We start from the raw sequence: 20,381 nt of genomic DNA, 5'->3' as shown, positions 1-20,381 counted from the left end.
ATTCAAAATCAATTCTGGCCATTTCTATTTTATACATGGAATCCAAATGACAACTTTTCTTAGTGTCTGAACAATTTATTTCTCCGACCGCTAGATATCACTACGCTCTAAGCTGTATACACCTAACGCTAGATGGCAGGGTACAAAAGCTTTCGAGCTTTCTTTTGGCTCCGAAAAGTTTTGAAAGTCCTTTCGTTGAGCTCCGTTCACAGAAGATTTGCGAAACGGCTGTTTGTCACCCACTTGTTTTATGTTTACGTTATACGCGCGGCCGCCCAATCGAGTAAGTAGATACGAAAGCTGATGATAGTATAGTAACTATTTAAAACATGTAAACGATTTAAGTAGATGTGTTTAACTGATTGTTGTTCTACCACTAGAGTGAATAGTATTGTTCAGCTTACAAGCAACTTAGTTGCGCGTCTTCTGTTTTCAAATACGCGTCATGTTACTCAATTTAATCGGTGTACTTTATGTAATTGCTCAGTTCGGAACTGTATTGCTGGTGCTGTTATCGTTCTCTAATAACCGATTTTTCCTCATTAATCCTCCCCAGTTTCTTTAGGGAAGATAAACTAAGTGTTGTGCTTGCTTTTGTTGAGACCTCAAACACTTTAAACACAAACACCAACCAGATCCTTGTGACCCTTCACAAGCCTCAGGGCACAGTAAAAATGCGTTCCTTTTTTCGATGGTTTCAGCAGACCCAACGGCATCCTTCACCCTTAGTGACCCCGACCAGTGGAGCGAATATTATCCAAACCAGTAAGATGGCATCGACAGCGGGCAAAACTTATCCGACAACGTTGGAAGGATTTGGATATGGATTTACTGAAGGTAAGTAAAAGTAGGAATAGCAAGATAATCCTATAGATTTATTACTTAAATCGTATTAAACCTTTTCAGATGGAAAACTTCGGCAGCTGGACAAGGACACCGGAAAGCTGACGGACGATGTATTCGATTTCAACATCTACACCTCGGCTCAGGAAAATCAAGCACACTACGAAGCCCTTGGGGATGTCATAACGGAAACCATCTATGAACGTTTGGAGCAGAAGGTCGGGCTGAAGCGACTCTACATCCCGGACGACGTTCCCCCAGAAGCAGCAACCTTCGTTTTCAGCACCAAGGAAAAATTTGACCAGCCGAAGAAGCTGCTGGTTCTGATCCATGGTAGTGGAGTCGTTAGGGCTGGCCAGTGGTCCAGGAGTTTGATCATCAATCACAGTTTGGAGTCGGGAACGCAAATTCCTTACATCGAGAAGGGTCGAGACCTCCACTACGAGGTCCTTTTAACCAATACCAATGATAACAGTCGCAAAGTGGCCGGTGGAGGGATGAAATCAATCAAGGGAAGTCGGAATCCTACCGAACATGCCGTGTCGGTTTTCGAGAAGTTTATCATTCCTAGCAATCCGGATGCGGTAGCAATTGTTGCCCACAGCTACGGGGGTGTTGTCACCGTAGAACTCGCTCAGAAGTTTCCTCAGTTTTTCAAGGAAAAAGTGTTTGCCGTTGGGTTCACCGATAGCGTACATTCGTCTTCGTTGGTTCCGAAGGTGTTAACTGAGGTAATTTTCTTTAAGAATAATTCTCTATTTAATTTAATATTTAACCAATTGGGATTCCTTCTGTTATTTTAAGATTGGGCGTAATTGGGTTACATCGAGAGAACCAATTGACACACCCCTTTCAATTTCCAAGACTGATCTACCACGTTATTCAGCCGGTAAGTTTTCAATTTTTTTTCATTAAAGACTATGGCAAGGATGGTTTATTGAAAGCGAAGCCCCTAGTAGGGAAATTTCAATAATTGATAAGTATGATCCAAAATAACGGACGGAACTTGTCCAGCTGTTTATACAAAATATCTTTTCAATCGTGCAAACTACTCATATTTCAAAATGGTATATGGGCGATGACAAATTCAATCAGTCTAAAAATCCCATTTGTTGCGACCACTATTTCCTCATTTTTTTAATTGACCATCGCGTTTACCAGGAAGTCCCACGTGCACACTAGGCTGCCCCAAATTTTTATGGAAAATTCAAAACCTGTGAAATGTTATGCACAGCTGGCTAAAATTGATCCTAGGACTAGTACAAGATCTCTTGCCAAAATTGGGCCATATCGGATCATGGGAAGTGGTCGCTCAACGAGCCTGAAGTTTGCGTGGGATTTTGAGACATTTTTTTCGTGAGAAACATGAAAACCCAATTTAACATCAATAACTTTGGTTCCCTTTAGCCTATTTCTTTTGAATACGGTTTTCGATTCGAATCAAGATTGATATTTCTCATTATAAATTTGCAGCCCAGATGCTTTGCTGTTTCTGATTCAGCATTAATTTAATTTGTATTTAAAGTCTCTTTTGAAAGATCATCAACCGAAAAACTTTCGAAAAGATGCAGGTACAAGTTGTTAAATTCTTGGAACGTTTTTTCTTTATTTCACTTTAGACCTACTCGATCCTTATGATAAACTTACGCTATCTTTATCGAGATAGTCCTAAACATAATTTCAAACTTATTTCCATCAGTGAAGTGAATAATATAGCATAGATAGAGGGAAGCAAATAATCAACTTACAAAATAATAGCCAAATATGAGACAGCTTTGCGATTACATTGAATACGCATGCGAAATATACTCACAAGGTTGTCCCATCATTATTTTCTCTTGTGCATCAGCAAAAAAAAAAACAGGGCGAAATTTTTCAACAATTATCTTCACGCTCGTTTTTTTATAACCATTTTCGAGTTTTTTTGAACCATTTTATGGTTTTCTTTTCAAAACGTCGAAAATTGTTATTTTTGAACCAGAATAAAATGTTAAATTTTAAGCATGTTCAAAGTTTTTGTGGAAACACAAAATAATGGTTAAAATTTCAATGATGATTAACATTTTTCGTTCCGCGTCCACCATTGTTTTTTTTCATTCGGGTCAGGTAATTTTCGTCAAAACAATGCTTCGTTATTCTCTTGCAATTCACTAATAAGAAATGCGCCGTGATCGTCGGATTTTCAACTTAAATGGTGCAGTGGAAAAATGTGCCGAATATACCAACCGATGGGAACAAGGAAGATCCGGATATAGGATCCCAGTTTAAAGAAGAAAAGCAGGAGAAAAGGTGAGTTTTTTCATATACCATTGAATGTCTTCAGGAAATTTCGCGATTAAAAAGCGGGATGATATAAATTTTGCAAAATTTGTTTTTAACTGTTTTGATTCTTCTAAAAAAAAATGTTTCTATTTTCTCAGGTCATTCCCCATGGTCATCTAGGCATGCGATTTCATCTTCCGGAGTAAGTGGGACGAGCAAGATCCGGAACTTGACCCTCGGCAAATGGTGGATTGAAATTCAATTTTTATATTTCCCGAATCACGGTTTGACTGCAGTAGCTCAAGAAGTATGTTTTATTACGAGCAATTAACCAGTAGCCCTCCAAAGGAACCGGATTAGAAATTATTCCTGTCAAGTTGTAGGATCCCCAGGCCGGGAGAGTACAGCATCATACGTGACCATACCTCAATCGAAGTTGTGAACCATCGATGGAAAAATAATTTTATGTTATAAATGAATGTTGTTGAATCCATGTTAAAAGATGTAACTTGTTAGTTTAATTCTATATCGTTTTAATTAAATAAAACAACAATGACGAATTATTTATTTTAATACATTTTTAAATACGTAATTAATTACGTAAATCTTCATTCAATCCTTAAAAGAAAGAATTTCGGCCCTTTTTCCAAAAACGGTTGTTTTTTAACCATTATTCACATTTGGAAAACGTTTAAAAAATAACCATAATCCAAGTTCTCTTCAAAATCTCATTTTATGAGTTTTCGCGGAAAACTCATAAAACGACTTAACCCACAAAACCTCGATTATGGTTATTTTTCAAGCATTAATGGTTCAACATGGCCGAACGTGTTTATATCTGTGAAGAAAGAAATAGAAATGGAAAAGTTTCAACCGAGAAATCCACGAAAGTTTATAAAAATCTTTAAAGCCCTTTTTATCGTTTCGTTGTTTTTGGATATGGACAGACAGACTTGCCGGCAGCTGCAGTATAAAGGGTGATACGGTCAAAATTTGGTCAATATCAACATGTCGTATTTCTTTCAATTTTGCATTTAAAAAACCTGAACACCCCTCATTTTGAAGGTGTGTGTGTAGAACGTTGCTCCTATTTTGATTTTGGAATTCACTCTTCAGTTGTCAAAATGCCGTCCAAGGAAGAAGAGCAGCGTATCAACATTTTGCTTGCGCATCGTGAAAATCCGAGCTACTCGCACGCAAAGCTGGCAAAATCCCTAAAAGTTGCCAAATCAACCGTTACAAATGTAATTAAAGTGTTTGGGGAACGTTTGTCGACAGCCAGAAAGTCTGGATCGGGGGAAAATCGAAAACCGGAAGCCGCTGAGACGGCAAAGAGAGTTGCCGGTGGTTTCAAGCGAAACCCTAACCTCTCTCTCCGAGATGCCGCAAATAAGCTGAGTGTCGTGAGTGTAACGTCTACAACAAAAACGAGCCGGACTATCGACTTACAAGAAGGTAGTGATTCCAAATCGCGATGATAAACAAAATACGACGGCCAAAGCGCGATCCCGGACGAAACCTACGTTAAAGCCGACTACAAGCAGCTTCCGGGACAGGAGTTTTATACGGCAAAAGGAAGGGGAAAGGTAGCAGATATTTTCAAGCACATGAAACTGTCAAAGTCCGCGAAGAAATATCTGGTTTGGCAAGCCATCTGTACCTTTGGCTTGAAAAGCAGCATTTTCATAGCTTCCGAGACTGTCAACCAAGAAATTTACTTGAAAGAGTGTTTGAATAAACGTCTGTTGCCTTTCCTGAAGAAACACGGTTGTTCCGTACTGTTTTGGCCGGATTAGGCATCTTGCGGTTACGGTTAAAAAGGGCATGGAGTGGTACGCCGCCAACAACGTGCAGGTGGTTCCCAAGGACAAGATCCCTCCCAACACGCCAGAGCTCCGCCCAATTGAGAAATACTAGGCTATTGTCAAGCGGAACCTAAAGAAGACCAAAAAAAACTGCTAGAACGAGCAGCAGTTCAAGGCAAACTGGCTTTCTGCGGCGAAGAAGGTGGACAAGGTGGCTGTACAAAATCTGATGGCAGTGGTTAAGCGTAAGGCCCAGCAATTCGGATTTGGAAAAGCGGAAGCCTTACTGAATATTTTTCCTGAATTTTATACTAATTAAACTTGAAAAAGAAATTTAATTTGATTTTTTGAACAAACGATTTCACCGATTTTGAGCGTATTACCCTTTATTCGGAACCCCTTCTTCCTTCCTATGAGCAAATAGGAGAGGGGGAGGGGGGCTCCCATACAACTTTTTGTATACATGAAAAACAAATCGAGCAAATGGAACCAAATTTGGCATGAGATATTATAGGGTATGATAAAAGTTTCCCTCAATCTTTGATTTTTTTCTGGCTCAATCTTTGGTATCCATTGGTATATCCTTTCAGTGAGGAAATAAGGAGAGGGAAGGAGGTCTATGATTTTTTTTACATAACTGGAAAACTATTCAAGCAAATGGAATACGAAGAATATTGCTATGATTATATAAGACCCCTCAGGAAAGGAAGTAAGGAGGGAGGCTTCTATACAATTTTTGCTCATCTCGAGAACTAATCCAAGAAATGGAGGGTTGATTAATTGATTGATTTTTTTTATAGAGGCTTTAAATATTTAGTTCATTCTTTTAGAAATGGAGGGGTTTTTTTTTGTAAAAAATGGGTATGATTAATAGAAACACCTTCCTCCTTCAAGAAGTGAAAAATGGGAAGGAAAAACTTACAAAAAAAAAACATTAAAAATTTTAAATCTTGGAAAACAGATTCAAAGATCAAGTTTCACTAAATAAGAATAAATCATCTCTAGCCGCAGTTCTTATTTCAAAATGGTTGTTTCTGATTTATGCTGAGATTGATTAAAATGATACCTAAAAACATTATACAAAACAAATTTCAACAATTTTTATCTTTAGAAGGAGTAGCAAAGCACACCGGGCCAGCTAATAAAAATATACAAAATTCATTAGTTAACATATAATATTGCATAAATGTTGCATATATGCCAAATGACTTTATGTCAATCGATGTACAATAAAAAAATACGTTTAATCTTTTTGATAACTATCGAAAATAAAATAAAAAATTGGTCATTAGGGGATGCAGGTATTTTTCAGCGTTACGTCTTGCTGTTAAGATTTGTGACATATGGGGGAGAGGGGGTCAAAAAAGTCAATTTTTGCATTTGGTAATTTATTCTGCCGCCTCACTATAATGTCTTGGAGTTTTTGTGTTTTATTTATCTATTTCGTCTTTAATGTTTTTTTCATTTCCTTTTTTGTAAGTGCCTCTAGTAAAATAAATAACAATTATAATTTCCTTTTTTGTAATTCTTGTTGTTCGTGTTATATACAGTATGCAAAAAAGTTTATCCACTCACCTCACAATTTACAATTATAATGTTTTTCTGGTGAAAAACAAGTTGATATCTTGAATGTTCATCCACAATTTATCATTTTAGGTTTATTTATTATATTGCCATTGACAATGCGGTGTTTTATGTGATAAATAATGAAAAAGGGTAAAAAATACGCAAATAAAGTTTATCCACCCTCAAATGGATACCACGATTTAAGTGTGTTTTACAAAGTTTTAGTGTGTAGCCTGCAGCTTTCTTGAATGTAAACATTGTGTCTAGCTGTCATTTAGCGATTTTGAAGTTTTCGTTTCGTGTTTCGTGTTCAAAATTGGAAGTAATTGGTTGCAAAATGCCCAAAAAAGCACAAATTCCGATCAGCATCCGAAATTTGATTATTAAACATGACAAAACCGGCAAAAGCTACCGTAATATTGCCGATATTGTCCAGCTTTATAAAGATACGGTTGCTAGGATTGTTCAGGTGTACAAAAAGCGTGGTTCAATCTCACCAGCTAAGCGATCGGGGCGTCCTTCAAAGACTACAGGCCGAATTGACAGAGTTATCGTGAAGAAGGCAGAGCTGGACCGGAGACTATCAGCTCCGAAAACTGAGAAACAGATTGAAAGCGAATTTTCCATTCAACTGACATCACAATCCGTGCGAAATCGTCTTCATAAGAAAGGTCTTAAGGGCAGAGTAGCGCTTAAGAAGCCATGGTTGTCCGCAAAAAATATCAAAAAAGATTGAAGCTGGCCCTGGACCACATTTTATGGACCAGTGATGACTGGAATAAGGTGATTTGGTCAGATGAGTCGAAAGTAATGCTATTTCGGTCTGATGGCAAGAAAATGGCGGCGAACCGGTGAAAGTTTGAACAAGGAGTGTTTGCGGCCTACAGTCAAGCATGGCGGTGGTGCGTTACTTAACATACATTGATGTTTCAGCCAACTGAGCATAACTTTCATTTTCATTTGCAGGTAGAGTCATGGTGTGTGGATCTATGGCTACATCCGACGTTGGAGAACTTGAATTCATCGATGGAATCATGACCAAGGAGGTTTATTTGGATATTTTGAAGCAGAAACTACCAGCGTCTGCACAAAAGCTAAAGTTGGGGCGCAGATAAACGTTACAACAAGACGGAGATCAGAAACACACCTCAAAGGTGATTTCGCAATGGTTCAAAGAAAAGCGTATCAAGGTTATGGAGTGGCCAGCACAGTATCCCGACCTTAATCCGATCGAGCATCTCTGGTCAATTTTGAAAATTAAGGTTCAGGAGCAAAAACCAACAAGCATCCAGCAATTGCGGCAGGTAGTCTTAACTGAATGGAACAAAATCACCCCGGAAACAACTGCTAAGCTTGTTGAATCGATGCCACGACGTTGTCAAGCAGTTATTGAAGCCAAAGGTGGTCACACGAAGTACTAAAGCTATGTGAGCCAGAGGGGAGGATAAACTTTTTTTGCGTTATTTTCTATCTTTTTTTTACATCATATCTCAAATACATCAGAATATGTTTTTTATTTGGAACTTGAATGAATTGACTTTGTTTTAACATAAACAATAATAAACTGAACAACAATTAACTGTTTCCCTTTCTATTATCTTTTTCTTTAAACTCAAAGTGTTAAGCTAAGCAAACAATTGTAAAAACAAAAACGAGTTTGGCTCCTTAAAACTTGAAGGTACACAGCAAGAAAAATTCGTGTAATTTTAGATTGAAAACGATGCACGAAAACGGAACATCGTTTATAATCTAAAATTACATCATCATTACACTGAGGCGTGTAAATTTAGACCAAAAACGATGCACGGAAAGGGAACAGCTTATTGTCGTGTAAAAATACACAGCGATGTAAAATTTTAGATTTGTTTTCGGGATACTTGCATTTTTATGGAATATTATTAGCCTTTTGAAAAGAAAAATTACACTAGTTTACTACTATTAAATATTTATTTAAAAAAAACATCAATAGTGAAGAAAAACAAAGTACACCCACCATCACGAGCACCACCAGACTGGGGCATTCTGCTGATATTCTAACCGGTCAGCGTCACTGGGGGACCAAGGGGAATTCCGTTCCGGACTGTCATGGTCCGGATCCATATGTCACTGTCGGGTCAGGATAGCTTTTGCTTACAAATGCCTCGGATCGTTCACGCAAATTATTCTCCTGGCAATCAAATTCCGGATCCCTGCCACTTTAAATCCTGCCGTCGCTGTAATCGAGAAACAACTAATTAATTTCAATAACATCATTCGTTTGTTTGCTAATTTAAAAACTTACCACTTTTATCATAGAGATGATGGAGCTTCGTCTTGGAACGAAAACACTCGCGGTTTCCGAAAAATGACTCGACAGGCAAATGGCACAAACAAACAGTTTCAGTCAATTTTAAATCAAATAGATATAATTTTACACTGCTTGTGATATAAATTTCATTGGCCGCTTTATTTTTACATCACGGAATGTAAAATTATACCAAAACAATTTATTTTTATTCGCTTTTTGAAAAAAGACTAAAATTACATCAAAAGTAGTGGAAAATTACATCTTTTTTTAATTACACTTGTGAAAAAATAGATCACTCGTGTTTTAGATTCCGTATACTTTTAGAAATTTTTTGCTGTGTATGAGCCGTTTCAAATAAAGAATTATAAAAAAAAAAACAATAATTTGTGTTTTAATTTTCCGTAGGGTTTTTTGGAATAAATCTATTTTTTCGCTGGGGGCGAATAAACTTTTTTTGCACCCTACTGTATGTCATTATTTTGTTATTTACATCCGAAAAAAAATTACAACCTTTCTAAATATTTATGAGAAACTGCCAAACAGAACAACAACTGAAACGCGTGTTTTCTCGAAATTAGTTTTTATGCGCTTATAGTGGTGTAAGCCTAATTTGTGAATTTTTTGTCGTTTTTCAAAATTCGGTAATTTTTATCATTTCTGTTATTTTAGCATTTGTTGTAATTTTTGTCATTTTCGTATTTAAAAAAAAAAAATAAAATTACAGGTAACACTAGTTTACAGCATTTTTGAACTCAGTAAACTGAAGGTCATTTCCAATGTGAAATCGGGCGCTGAATCCGAAAATGAAATTCAAAAAAATCTCAGTAGAACCGTTTTTGAGTTATGCTCCAAATATGAAATTTCGAAAAAATTAAAAAAGTTCTTGTACTTAGATTAAAATATCTCGGACGGCATAACAGTAATTTGAAATCCCTCTTTTGCATATTGAAGGTGAATAAGTTTTCTATCGATCATCTGAACACTGTTTTTGCGATTGACCAACAGTATTGTTGATATTAGTGACTTTATGAGAAAAAAATTATAAAAAACGCATTTTTTTAAGAGAAAATTTTGTTTCAACGAAAGTTTTAGACTCGATGGTAACATTTAAAAAATCTGATTTTCTTTTGCGCTTAAATGTCGGTTTAAAACAAAGATTTCAAGTGGTTATTTATCAAAATCGGTTGAAAATTGAAGAAGTTATGGCTACTTTACCATAACTGAAATTTTTGGAGTTTTTAATAATTTAACGAACCGCAGTACACTTATCATAGTATAGGAAGAATGAAACATGATAAATCTCCCTCGCTCCAAGTCAAAATTATTTATTAGCTTACCAGAAGGTCACATGCCAAGTTTCAGGAAGATCTGACCATAGGGAGGGGTTGCTTAAGTCTCAAACGTGAATAAAATTTTGAGGTATTTTGCCCGGAAGGGACGAAAAATACTGGTTTTTCATCAATAACTTTTTTCATCACTAGCTGATTGTTTTTTATGGTTGATTTTCTTAAAGCCTAAATTGAGACCAATATTTCACCCGAAGACTGTAACTCGATTGGATTTGAAACAGAAAAGTTATTGCGGTTCAAAGATTGTATTTTGGTCGAAAATTGTCGTATACAACGCAATGGGTAAAAAGTACTCATTGCGAGTTGGACAAAATTTGCGGCCTTTGAACCGCAATAACTTTTCTGTTTCAAATCCAATCGAGTTACAGTCTTCGGGTGAAATATTTGTCGCAACTTAGGCTTTAAGAAAATCAACCATAAAAAACAATCAGCTAGTGATGAAAAAAGTTATTGATGAAAAACCAGTATTTTTCGTCCCTTCCGGGCAAAATACCTCAAAATTTTATTCACGTTTGAGACTTAAGCAACCCCTCCCTATGGTCAGATCTTCCTGAAACTTGGCATGTGACCTTCTGGTAAGCTAATAAATAATTTTGACTTGAAGCGAGTGAGATTTATCATGTTTCATTCTGTGGGACACCATACGGCGAACTATTTGTACAGAACGAATAACTATAAATAGACGGTTACACAATGCAACTATTCGACCATCAAGACGCCCCTCGGCGACAAGTCATTAAATGCGTTCGGCTTTCACGCACACAACCACTTCCGTCATGGTCGCCAGTCGCGATTCAACCGGCCGCGTGTGACGACGAGCGTCTTGGCAGTGACGCGTAACCCAGACGGTCCATCGCCGGAATGTCCCTATCGCCGGAATGTCCAGGTAAGCGACGTGTGCCCTCGTAGGTAAACACTCGGCCCCGACCAGGCCGCACAATTGGCGATCCTGCCAGGTTTGTTCCATTTCAAAGGAACAAATAAAACAGAACTTAAAGATAACAGAGAAAAATTTATATTCGAAGAAGCCATTTTGAATTGACAGTGCGTCGTCAGTTTGAAATAATCATTTGTTGATTATTTTGCAAGAGATTTATAAAATGTTATATGATTTTTCTTTTCGAGTTCTATTAAAAAAAAAAGCTAAGTTGTGATTCGGATGTATAAAATATAGCAAAACAAATTTGTTACAGCAGTTGATTTCAGACAGAAAAAAAGTTGACCCTAAAAATGGCTGCCCTTACGAAAACTTTCCACGGTGAAATGAAAACTGGTGGTTGAATTAGCGAATGAAATTTACAAACTAATACCGTTGTCGTGTTTGCCGTTTGAATAAAAAAAAAAATGGAAAAAGTTGTTGTTTTGCGCTATGCGCCTGTAAAAAAAAAGAAGTTGTATGGCGCGATGTGGACTTCCGCCTGCAAAATTGAAAAAAGTAGCCGTTTGGCGCGATGTGGACTTCCGCCAGATTAAATGGAAATCATAGTTGTTGTTCGGCGTGATGTGGACTTCCGCCTAATGTAATGGAAATGTTGTTTGGCGCGATGCGGACTTCCGCCTGTAAAAAAAAAAGAAGTTGTATGGCGCGATGTGGACTTCCGCCTGATAAAATGAAAGTAATAGTTTTTGTTTGGCGCGATGTGGACTTCCGCCTGTCAAAACTGTAAAGCTGTAGTTTGGCGCGATGTGGACTTCCGCCTGTAAAATTGGAAAAAAGTTGACGTTTGGCGCGATGTGGACTTCCGCCAGATTGAATGGAAACCATAGTTGTTGTTCGGCGTGATGTGGACTTCCGCCTAATAAAATAAATGGAAATGTTGTTTGGCGCGATGCGGACTTCCGCCTGTAAAAATGATAAAGTAGTTTGGCGCGATGTGGACTTCCGCCTGTTAAATGAAAAAATAGTTGGCTGGCGTGATGTGGACTTCCGCCTGATTATGTTGAGAAATGAACACAGTTGCTTAGGCGCGATGAAGACTTCCGCCTAGTAAAATGAAGAAAGAAATAGTTGTTTGGCGCGATGTGGACTTCCGCCTAATAATAATGAGATGCTATTGCTGTTGCTTTGGCGTGATGAGAACTTCCGCCTGATTGGTGGAAATAAAGTTATTTGGCGCAATGAGTTCTTCCGCCTAATTAAGAAAAAAAAAGTTGTTAACGAGTGGCGTGATGAAGCAATCCGCCTGATATTGTAAAGTTAACGGATTCGTTTTGGCGCCGCGGAATATTTTGCAATTTCGTTATTTTTTAGCAATTTTAGTTTGATAATCTTATAGTACAATATTTGATTCTGTAATTGTAATGGTATCTGAGAAAAGTTATTTATGATATGGAACGGAAGCCTCTAACTTGAATTGATTTGAATTTGAAACTTGTTAATTGTAAACCGGTAAAGTCCAAAAACAATTGAATCTGAGTTGCAATCTAAGGTTGAAACATGGCTGAATCAAATTATAACGCTTAGGTTATGATTCTAGAAGCTGAACGGTCAAAGTCAGAAGAGATCCTAGTTTTCAAAAATCGAAGTTTGAACCCGATCTGCATGAGCAAGATGAGTCTGGGTACGGAAATGCTACAGATGGATTTCGCAACATCAAATATTTTAGTCGATTAGATGAACGGTATTCGACAGTTTGCACAGACTGGTTGAGTGTAAAGATTCTTCTTGAGAAATGTTATTGAACAAGACAATATAATAATAAAAGCACATCATCAGAAAAACATAAAAACGTTCCTTAGGTATCCCTTTCTATGTTATACGGAAAGCTTTATCAATTCTCTACTAGCTTACTAACAATTGATGCTATTCTGAGCGGGATGCTGATCATTAAATTAAATCATTGAAAACATATCTTGAAAAAAATAGTTCAACGAAATGAGAACTGCAACGAAGCATAAATATTTGTCATGAGCGACAAAAGGCGCTAAATTTAAGTAACAGGTATGCTAAGATGCTAGACGTAGAATTGATCAAGTCCAGCCTAAAATTTACAAAATATTGAAAGATCTATAGAATAGGTGTAGTTTTGGACAAACAAAAAAGCATCCGAGCTTGAAAGTTGCCTACAGAGTCGATAAGATCATATGCAGAGGCCAGTTAGTGTTTAAGAGATATAATGTTCACTCGATATTTCGTTTCGCATGTGATTTCCCCAGCTTCTACAATCCTGGGGTTTTAAAACAAATACATAGAAGTAGGATACAGCACTTAGTGGAACATACAGCACGCGGTTTTTGAACGTTTGAATGCGGCAGAAACAGCCCAAAGTACATTTTAAATCCATTTGTAGTCCTGCTTACCAATAAGTTATAACGCGTTGTGCCATCAACATCTTCATCTTCTATTTCTGCCCGGTGAGCGGCTCGAACAGAACTTTGTTACCATTTTTTTTCAATAAGTTCTTTATACAGATATCGATCCGTTTCCAAAGTTAGTCACAAGGGAAACTGGCTGAAACCGCCCGATGGCAGCGCTCAAGTGACTAAGTCACTGCGGAACTGTGGAAATGCTTTCACATACATCCAACCACCGTCGTTAGCACATTGTTTTTGATAAGCTTAAGAGCTTCTTGTTCGTGTATTTTACTCACTTCTAAATGTGGAATTTTACTTTCGCCAGTGTTCTGAATATCACTCATTTTCAATGAATGTTTCTGATTGCCCTTCGCACCTGAACGTACAGCGGTCGGGTTTCGTTATTGATTGCTACTCGACCTACCCGATCATCGATCGTTCAATTCATCGCTAAAATACAGATCACCTCGCTAGATGCTTGCTGTCAAAACAGTGCAGCACCATCATCAAATTGGAATCTCACCAATGCGCAATGCATATGGCGAATCTTGTTGGTCTTCGATCAGGAGTGAATGGATCAGGCAGTGAGTGAGTGATACATGAAGCCGATCATTAGCGTATTTTGTTTGATTTGATATACAGCAAATTAATAAATTTATCTGTTGTTATAACGTTTTTTAACATCAGTATGATTAAAATCAAATTGTAGTTGTGTTTGTGAGGGAAAGATGTTCAATTTCGCCGTGTTTTTCAATTTTTACAAGTTCTTTTATTAAACTGTCGTCCGTCACGTTAAAATTACTGAGAATTTATGGTGTTCCTCACAATTGTTTGATTTTTCTCGTCCTGCAAAAAATAATTTTGATTTTCATATAATTCAGGCAGATACTGAGTGAGCTACATTCAGAATGGATCAGTTTGTATCTCAATCATCTCCGATATGCGATGTTTGCTAAACCGATTATTCTGAATGATGCGACTCGGTTTGCATAGCTGATAGGAGCGCTGATCGAGATTGCATACCAGCCAGGCGAAGCAGTTGCGAGAGGCGCTTTCCCATTATACAATCAGAATGTTTCCAACAGGAAACGCATCCTGAGTGTTTGTTTTGATTGATATTCAGAACACTGACTTTCGCCAAAGCTGGATTGAAGGTCGGATAGTGTACAGTGTTTAAGCACATTTTAGATCGCCCTGGTGATGGTTCGGATCAACAAGTCAGGTTGGAATACTTGTGCCACTAGGATTTATTGGGAATCGTTGATCCCTATCGTAACATTATAATCCACATAATTCTGTCAATGTATCCTGTTATCCTAGTTTCATTGAGAAAACAGTTCGGGATACTGCTGTTTCAATGCCAGGACTTTTGGAACACGTTTTTGTTTGATCCACGATGGTAGATAAGTTTTGGTCAGCAATTTGGTGAAATTCAACACAAACTGATCGCATATCCTATCAGGTAGGAATTCAAGGAAAGCTTCTCTGCCAATGCTTAATCTCAGAGTCACCTAAGTCACCGGGTAAAACCTTAAGACTTAAAATTCTACGGATGAAAGTTTAGTACTGTTCTTCTTTGGTTGAATGCTTTTAACTGTCGATAACACTCTAGAATATTGTCGTTAATTTGGTACGTTAATGACGTTGAATCTACAAATGTAAAAATCTTACAGATGCATTACTGGAACTTCTACATTGGTCGTCACGTACTTCAGTGAATTCTTCCAGAGCTTGCTCGATCGTTCGAGTACTTGTTTTGATGCTGTCCAACGTATTTTCCAATATTAAACAATCAAAACCAGCACGTACGTTTCAAGGTTCAAGTCGAAAATTGTGTGAAAATAGCGGCTTAATTTCAAAAACGTATCGAGTTAGTTATAATTGGACCTCCTCGTTCAGAGACGTCAATAATTGTTTCGCTGCAAAAAGCGCACTGCTGTCGCTAAGACATGCCATTCAAGCTAATACCATTTCAAGCTGTTAAACAAACCGAATGGGTTGCTTGGTGGACTGAATGCCGGACACGTCAGAGGACCGATGGAGTTGGGACGTCTGTAGCTATCGCAGTCAGTGGAAAGCCTAGCACTGTTGCGTCGGGGATATTTGTGATGGAGTCGCTAGCCCGGAATTAAATCCGATGGTCCGATTAAATCGTTCAGTTTGGTAGCGGCGTAAGATTCATTTTCGAAACCACGATCTATCAAACAGCACCTCACTCGTCACGAAACTGTTTGCCCTTCCGGAATACTTTCCCGTTTATTTTGGTTGGAGTCACGGCTGAATTGTGTAGATCTTGGAGCGATGTTCCCGTAAACAGTGTGTCTTTCACAGAAGTCATCAGAGAACCATCAGTCTATTTTTTTTAAGAAATAGTGTAGAAACGCGGATAACAGAGTGATCCTACCGTGGTAATTCATTGCATTTGAATCCAATATGTTCATGACATGTCGTTGCATAATTTATATGACGATGTTCAAGAACCAAGCCTGAAAATGAAGATGTTTTGACGTGGGTGACCAGAAGTTCGAATGCCGACAACTAAATACGAATAACACAGGCGAGTGCGAGTGCGTTAGGAAGCCGGCTCCTATCTCAGATGAACCGATTGACGTGACATGTCCCTTCGGAAGAAGCACTTTTTGGGTGAAGAAGTTCAGGACTGACTTCTTTATTTGGCACCAGAGTGAAAAAGTTGCATGTTTTTCGGTTCTCCTAGGTGGTTTCACGAATCGCTTAAATCACTTGCGGCTTCACTCAATCCCTCCACTCGGCCTCCCGAAATCAACGGAACCGCAATTTGCACCGAAATAACCATAAAGTTGTTTTGAATGTTGATTTTGGCTCGTAGATTGAATTTCCTAATTGAATTTTTGTAGCTCAATGGTTTGTTTACTTTTATTCGGCAATCGCTCACGCTTAAAAATTAATGCTCCAGAACAAAAGCAATTTATCTAGAAAAACATTCGAAAAAGATGTAAAAAATTTTATTGACACTGAGAAAATTCTTCATTAATATTGTAGGTATATTGAAAGCCAAAGAAATAAACAAAGTAAACATATATTTTAGGAATACGAGCAAACTTTTTAAGAGGATGATAAGTTTTTTTTTTCACTTTTTTTCTGAGAAGAAGGAAGATGTGGGACACCATACGGCGAACTATTTGTACAGAACGAATAACTATAAATAGACGGTTACACAATGCAACTATTCGACCATCAAGACGCCCCTCGGCGACAAGTCATTAAATGCGTTCGGCTTTCACGCACACAACCACTTCCGTCATGGTCGCCAGTCGCGATTCAACCGGCCGCGTGTGACGACGAGCGTCTTGGCAGTGACGCGTAACCCAGACGGTCCATCGCCGGAATGTCCCTATCGCCGGAATGTCCAGGTAAGCGACGTGTGCCCTCGTAGGTAAACACTCGGCCCCGACCAGGCCGCACACATTCTTCCTATACTATGAAAAGTGTACTATGGTTCGTTAAATTATTAAAAACTCCAAAAATTTCAGTTATGGTAAAGTAGCCATAACTTCTTCAATTTTCAACCGATTTTGATAAATAACCACTTGAAATCTTTGTTTTAAACCGACATTTAAGCGCAAAAGAAAATCAGATTTTTTAAATGTTACCATCGAGTCTAAAACTTTCGTTGAAACAAAATTTTCTCTAAAAAAATGCGTTTTTTATCATTTTTTTTTCTCATAAAGTCACTAATATAAGCAATACTGTTGGTCAATCGCAAAAACAGTGTTCAGATGATCGATAGAAAACTTATTCACCTTCAATATGCAAAAGAGGGATTTCAAATTACTGTTATGCCGTCCGAGATATTTTAATCTAAGTACAAGAACTTTTTTAATTTTTTCGAAATTTCATATTTGGAGCATAACTCAAAAACGGTTCTACTGAGATTTTTTTGAATTTCATTTTCGGATTCAGCGCCCGATTTTACATTAAAAATGTTGGTCAGCTAATCAAGTTCACGATTTTTTTAAAATTTTGTAAACTAGTGTAATTATTATCTTGTTTTGTAATTTTTGTAATTTGAGTTTTTGTGAGTTTTTTGTTACTTATTGTTGTAATTTGTTGTTTTGTTTTATGAATATGATATGATCGTTTTTTTTTCTAAAGATTGTAATTTTTACAATATTTATTATTTTTGTTGTTTTCGTAATGTTTGTGATTTTAAGTCTGGTGGCTTGTAACCTTTTTCGTGCATCCTAATAGAAAAAAAATCTGATACCCCTGATAGATTCATGAAATCTTTTTGCTTAAAACACAGTTAGGAATGCTATTTAATGGCAATATTTCGTTCATATGATTTTTTTTTTATCAAATCAGTATAGCTGTTCTATTTTCACTTTTAGATTAAGAGGAAGAATGACCAAGCTGCTTAAAATCCTCTGTAAATAAACAAAATAGAATATAACTTTTAGATTATGATTAGAGCTTAGATTTGAGGTTTCAATGTTATAAAGCTTTATTTTGTATGTTAATCTATATTTTCTATATTTTCTTCATTCAAAACTCGTCTCTTATTTCAATATATAACCGTTTTTTTATATTTGCCAGAAGTTTTAATTTGTTGAATTTCTGATTTTCAACTGAATTAGAAAGATAACCCACAAACATTTTTTTTTTGGAGATTATAATTTCTGATTTAAAAAAAAAATCTTATTTCACTGTTCAGATTTTAAATTTTATTGTTGAAATCAGAATTTTAAGTCTAGAATTCAGGGTGTATTCTAAATTTTAAATCTGAGTCTATCTGCCCATGAGCCGTTTTTTCTAATATTTTCTCCACTTTCCACAGGCCACACCAAACACGAAATGACATCGTACTCCTGCATGGAGGTGCTGTTCAAATTCTTCGAGGAACGATACGAGCAGTTCACCGCAGATTCCAGTCCAAAGTCGAAAAAGCCGAAAAGTGATCTTTAAGTACAACCCACTAAAAAGGCCATTAAATTTCCTCTGTTAAATAAAAGAAAATCTCTCTTACAAATTTCAAGAACATCCTCCACCCCACGTCATCTAAAAAGTTTGGAAAATAAAATTAAGTCCAATGAACGACGATAGGAATCGGTGTCGTTTTTATATCTTTCTTCGAAAGAAATATCTACTGCATATGCACGAGGAAGCTGTTGTTCTCCTTCGTTCAAGTGTAAATTAAAGTAACACTTCCGGTTTGTTTAAGAAGCAGCAGAATAAAGGAGCCAGTGTCTTAATCTTGATTCGATTTCTTCAAGATTTAGTCTTCCCATTCCTTCCATCCTTTCTCAGGGGTGGGAGGTTTCTGTTCCGAAAATGAAGAAGTAAGTAAGAATCATCAGCCACTACTCAGGAAACAAGCAGCTTCCAGCAAAGCTATTCGATTACATGCCGAAAGCCGGAGTAAATGCGCCCGGTTTATTTACGCAACAATTATTCAAATTGTGCCGTCTGTTGATACCACCTCCTACCTACCTACTTTTGGTGGGCTATCTTGATCCGAGCAACACGAGGTGACGGTCGCAGGAAGTGGGGTGAAGATTTTTGGTTTTCGCTCAATAGAGAAGACGTTATCGTTCCGGTCCGAAAGAAGTTGGTTCAAATTATATCCACCAGGCCAGAGAGGAAAAAGGAGTAGGAGGTTTTTTCGGGGCCACTATCTGTGCAAGTGTAAATTTTCCGTTTCCCGCAAACAAAAGAGAATAACAAATGAGATCTTGTCGGTTTGCGGATTCTAGCCGGGAAAGCTCTTTTGCATGCTTATTTCGGTTCGGAAAATTCCATGCTGTCCCCTCCCGTTTTGCGGGAAGTGGACATAACCTGTGTGGTCGGATTTAGCTCGACGCGTTTACTACTCCCACCAAATGTGGTGTACATGATTCAGAATGCTGGTAATCTTCTCTTGGTTAAGTAATTCGTTGTAACGAATGGTAAAATGTTTATTAAAATCAGCTAAAATTCTACATACTACGCTCATGAAATGACTTAAAGATATACGGGGCTTATTCTGCGACGCGAGTGACGTGATTACGAAATTTCATATCGTTTTGCTGACTTAAATAGCTACTCTAGCCACGAAATTTTTGTTCGGATGAGCTGTTATTGGTCTTGAGAGCGTCAGTCAGTCAGTCAGTCAGTCAGTCAGTCAGTCAGTCAGTCAGTCAGTCAGTCAGTCAGTCAGTCAGTCAGTCAGTCAGTCAGTCAGTCAGTCAGTCAGTCAGTCAGTCAGTCAGTCAGTCAGTCAGTCAGTCAGTCAGTCAGTCAGTCAGTCAGTCAGTCAGTCAGTCAGTCAGTCAGTCAGTCAGTCAGTCAGTCAGTCAGTCAGTCAGTCAGTCAGTCAGTCAGTCAGTCAGTCAGTCAGTCAGTCAGTCAGTCAGTCAGTCAGTCAGTCAGTCAGTCAGTCAGTCAGTCAGTCAGTCAGTCAGTCAGTCAGTCAGTCAGTCAGTCAGTCAGTCAGTCAGTCAGTCAGTCAGTCAGTCAGTCAGTCAGTCAGTCAGTCAGTCAGTCAGTCAGTCAGTCAGTCAGTCAGTCAGTCAGTCAGTCAGTCAGTCAGTCAGTCAGTCAGTCAGTCAGTCAGTCAGTCAGTCAGTCAGTCAGTCAGTCAGTCAGTCAGTCAGTCAGTCAGTCAGTCAGTCAGTCAGTCAGTCAGTCAGTCAGTCAGTCAGTCAGTCAGTCAGTCAGTCAGTCAGTCAGTCAGTCAGTCAGTCAGTCAGTCAGTCAGTCAGTCAGTCAGTCAGTCAGTCAGTCAGTCAGTCAGTCAGTCAGTCAGTCAGTCAGTCAGTCAGTCAGTCAGTCAGTCAGTCAGTCAGTCAGTCAGTCAGTCAGTCAGTCAGTCAGTCAGTCAGTCAGTCAGTCAGTCAGTCAGTCAGTCAGTCAGTCAGTCAGTCAGTCAGTCAGTCAGTCAGTCAGTCAGTCAGTCAGTCAGTCAGTCAGTCAGTCAGTCAGTCAGTCAGTCAGTCAGTCAGTCAGTCAGTCAGTCAG

At 38.0% G+C, this 20,381-nt stretch overlaps 1 protein-coding gene and 1 long non-coding RNA gene across 5 annotated transcripts; both read left to right on the top strand.

Moving 5' to 3' along the window:
- The first annotated feature begins 241 nt into the window (after nucleotides 1–241).
- LOC129756322 (FAM172 family protein homolog CG10038-like) lies at nucleotides 242–18,481 on the top strand. Of its 4 annotated transcripts, none has more exons than XM_055753174.1 (5): nucleotides 242–283; nucleotides 705–837; nucleotides 907–1,574; nucleotides 1,648–1,732; nucleotides 18,223–18,481. In XM_055753174.1, the coding sequence occupies exons 1-5, from the start codon at nucleotides 251–253 to the stop codon at nucleotides 18,348–18,350; spliced, it is 1,047 nt and encodes a 348-aa protein (XP_055609149.1). In that variant the 5' UTR covers nucleotides 242–250; the 3' UTR covers nucleotides 18,351–18,481. The 4 variants fall into 4 exon arrangements, with proteins under 4 accessions (XP_055609149.1, XP_055609148.1, XP_055609147.1 ...); XM_055753173.1 differs by having other exon boundaries at nucleotides 249–283; nucleotides 702–837; XM_055753172.1 differs by lacking the exon at nucleotides 242–283 and adding an exon at nucleotides 344–505.
- On the top strand, nucleotides 2,802–3,668 carry LOC129756324 (uncharacterized). Its single transcript, XR_008739439.1, has 2 exons — nucleotides 2,802–3,132; nucleotides 3,264–3,668. It is a non-coding gene; the product is annotated as an uncharacterized LOC129756324 (long non-coding RNA).
- Nucleotides 18,482–20,381: the final 1,900 nt, after the last annotated feature.

Source organism: Uranotaenia lowii, chromosome 3, assembly GCF_029784155.1.
Source record: "Uranotaenia lowii strain MFRU-FL chromosome 3, ASM2978415v1, whole genome shotgun sequence".
NCBI lineage: Eukaryota > Metazoa > Arthropoda > Insecta > Diptera > Culicidae > Uranotaenia > Uranotaenia lowii.
The sequence above is the reverse complement of the archived record's forward strand: the minus strand, read 5'-3'. Positions and strand labels throughout refer to the sequence as shown.

Excerpts from the sequence above, each read along its gene's own strand:
- LOC129756322 (XM_055753171.1), top strand. The coding sequence starts at position 446 with ATGTTACTCAATTTAATCGGTGTACTTTATGTAATTGCTCAGTTCGGA. Across the intron at positions 838-906 it reads TGGATATGGATTTACTGAAG|ATGGAAAACTTCGGCAGCTG; the intron begins GTAAGTAAAAGT and ends AAACCTTTTCAG. Across the intron at positions 1,575-1,647 it reads TTCCGAAGGTGTTAACTGAG|ATTGGGCGTAATTGGGTTAC; the intron begins GTAATTTTCTTT and ends TGTTATTTTAAG.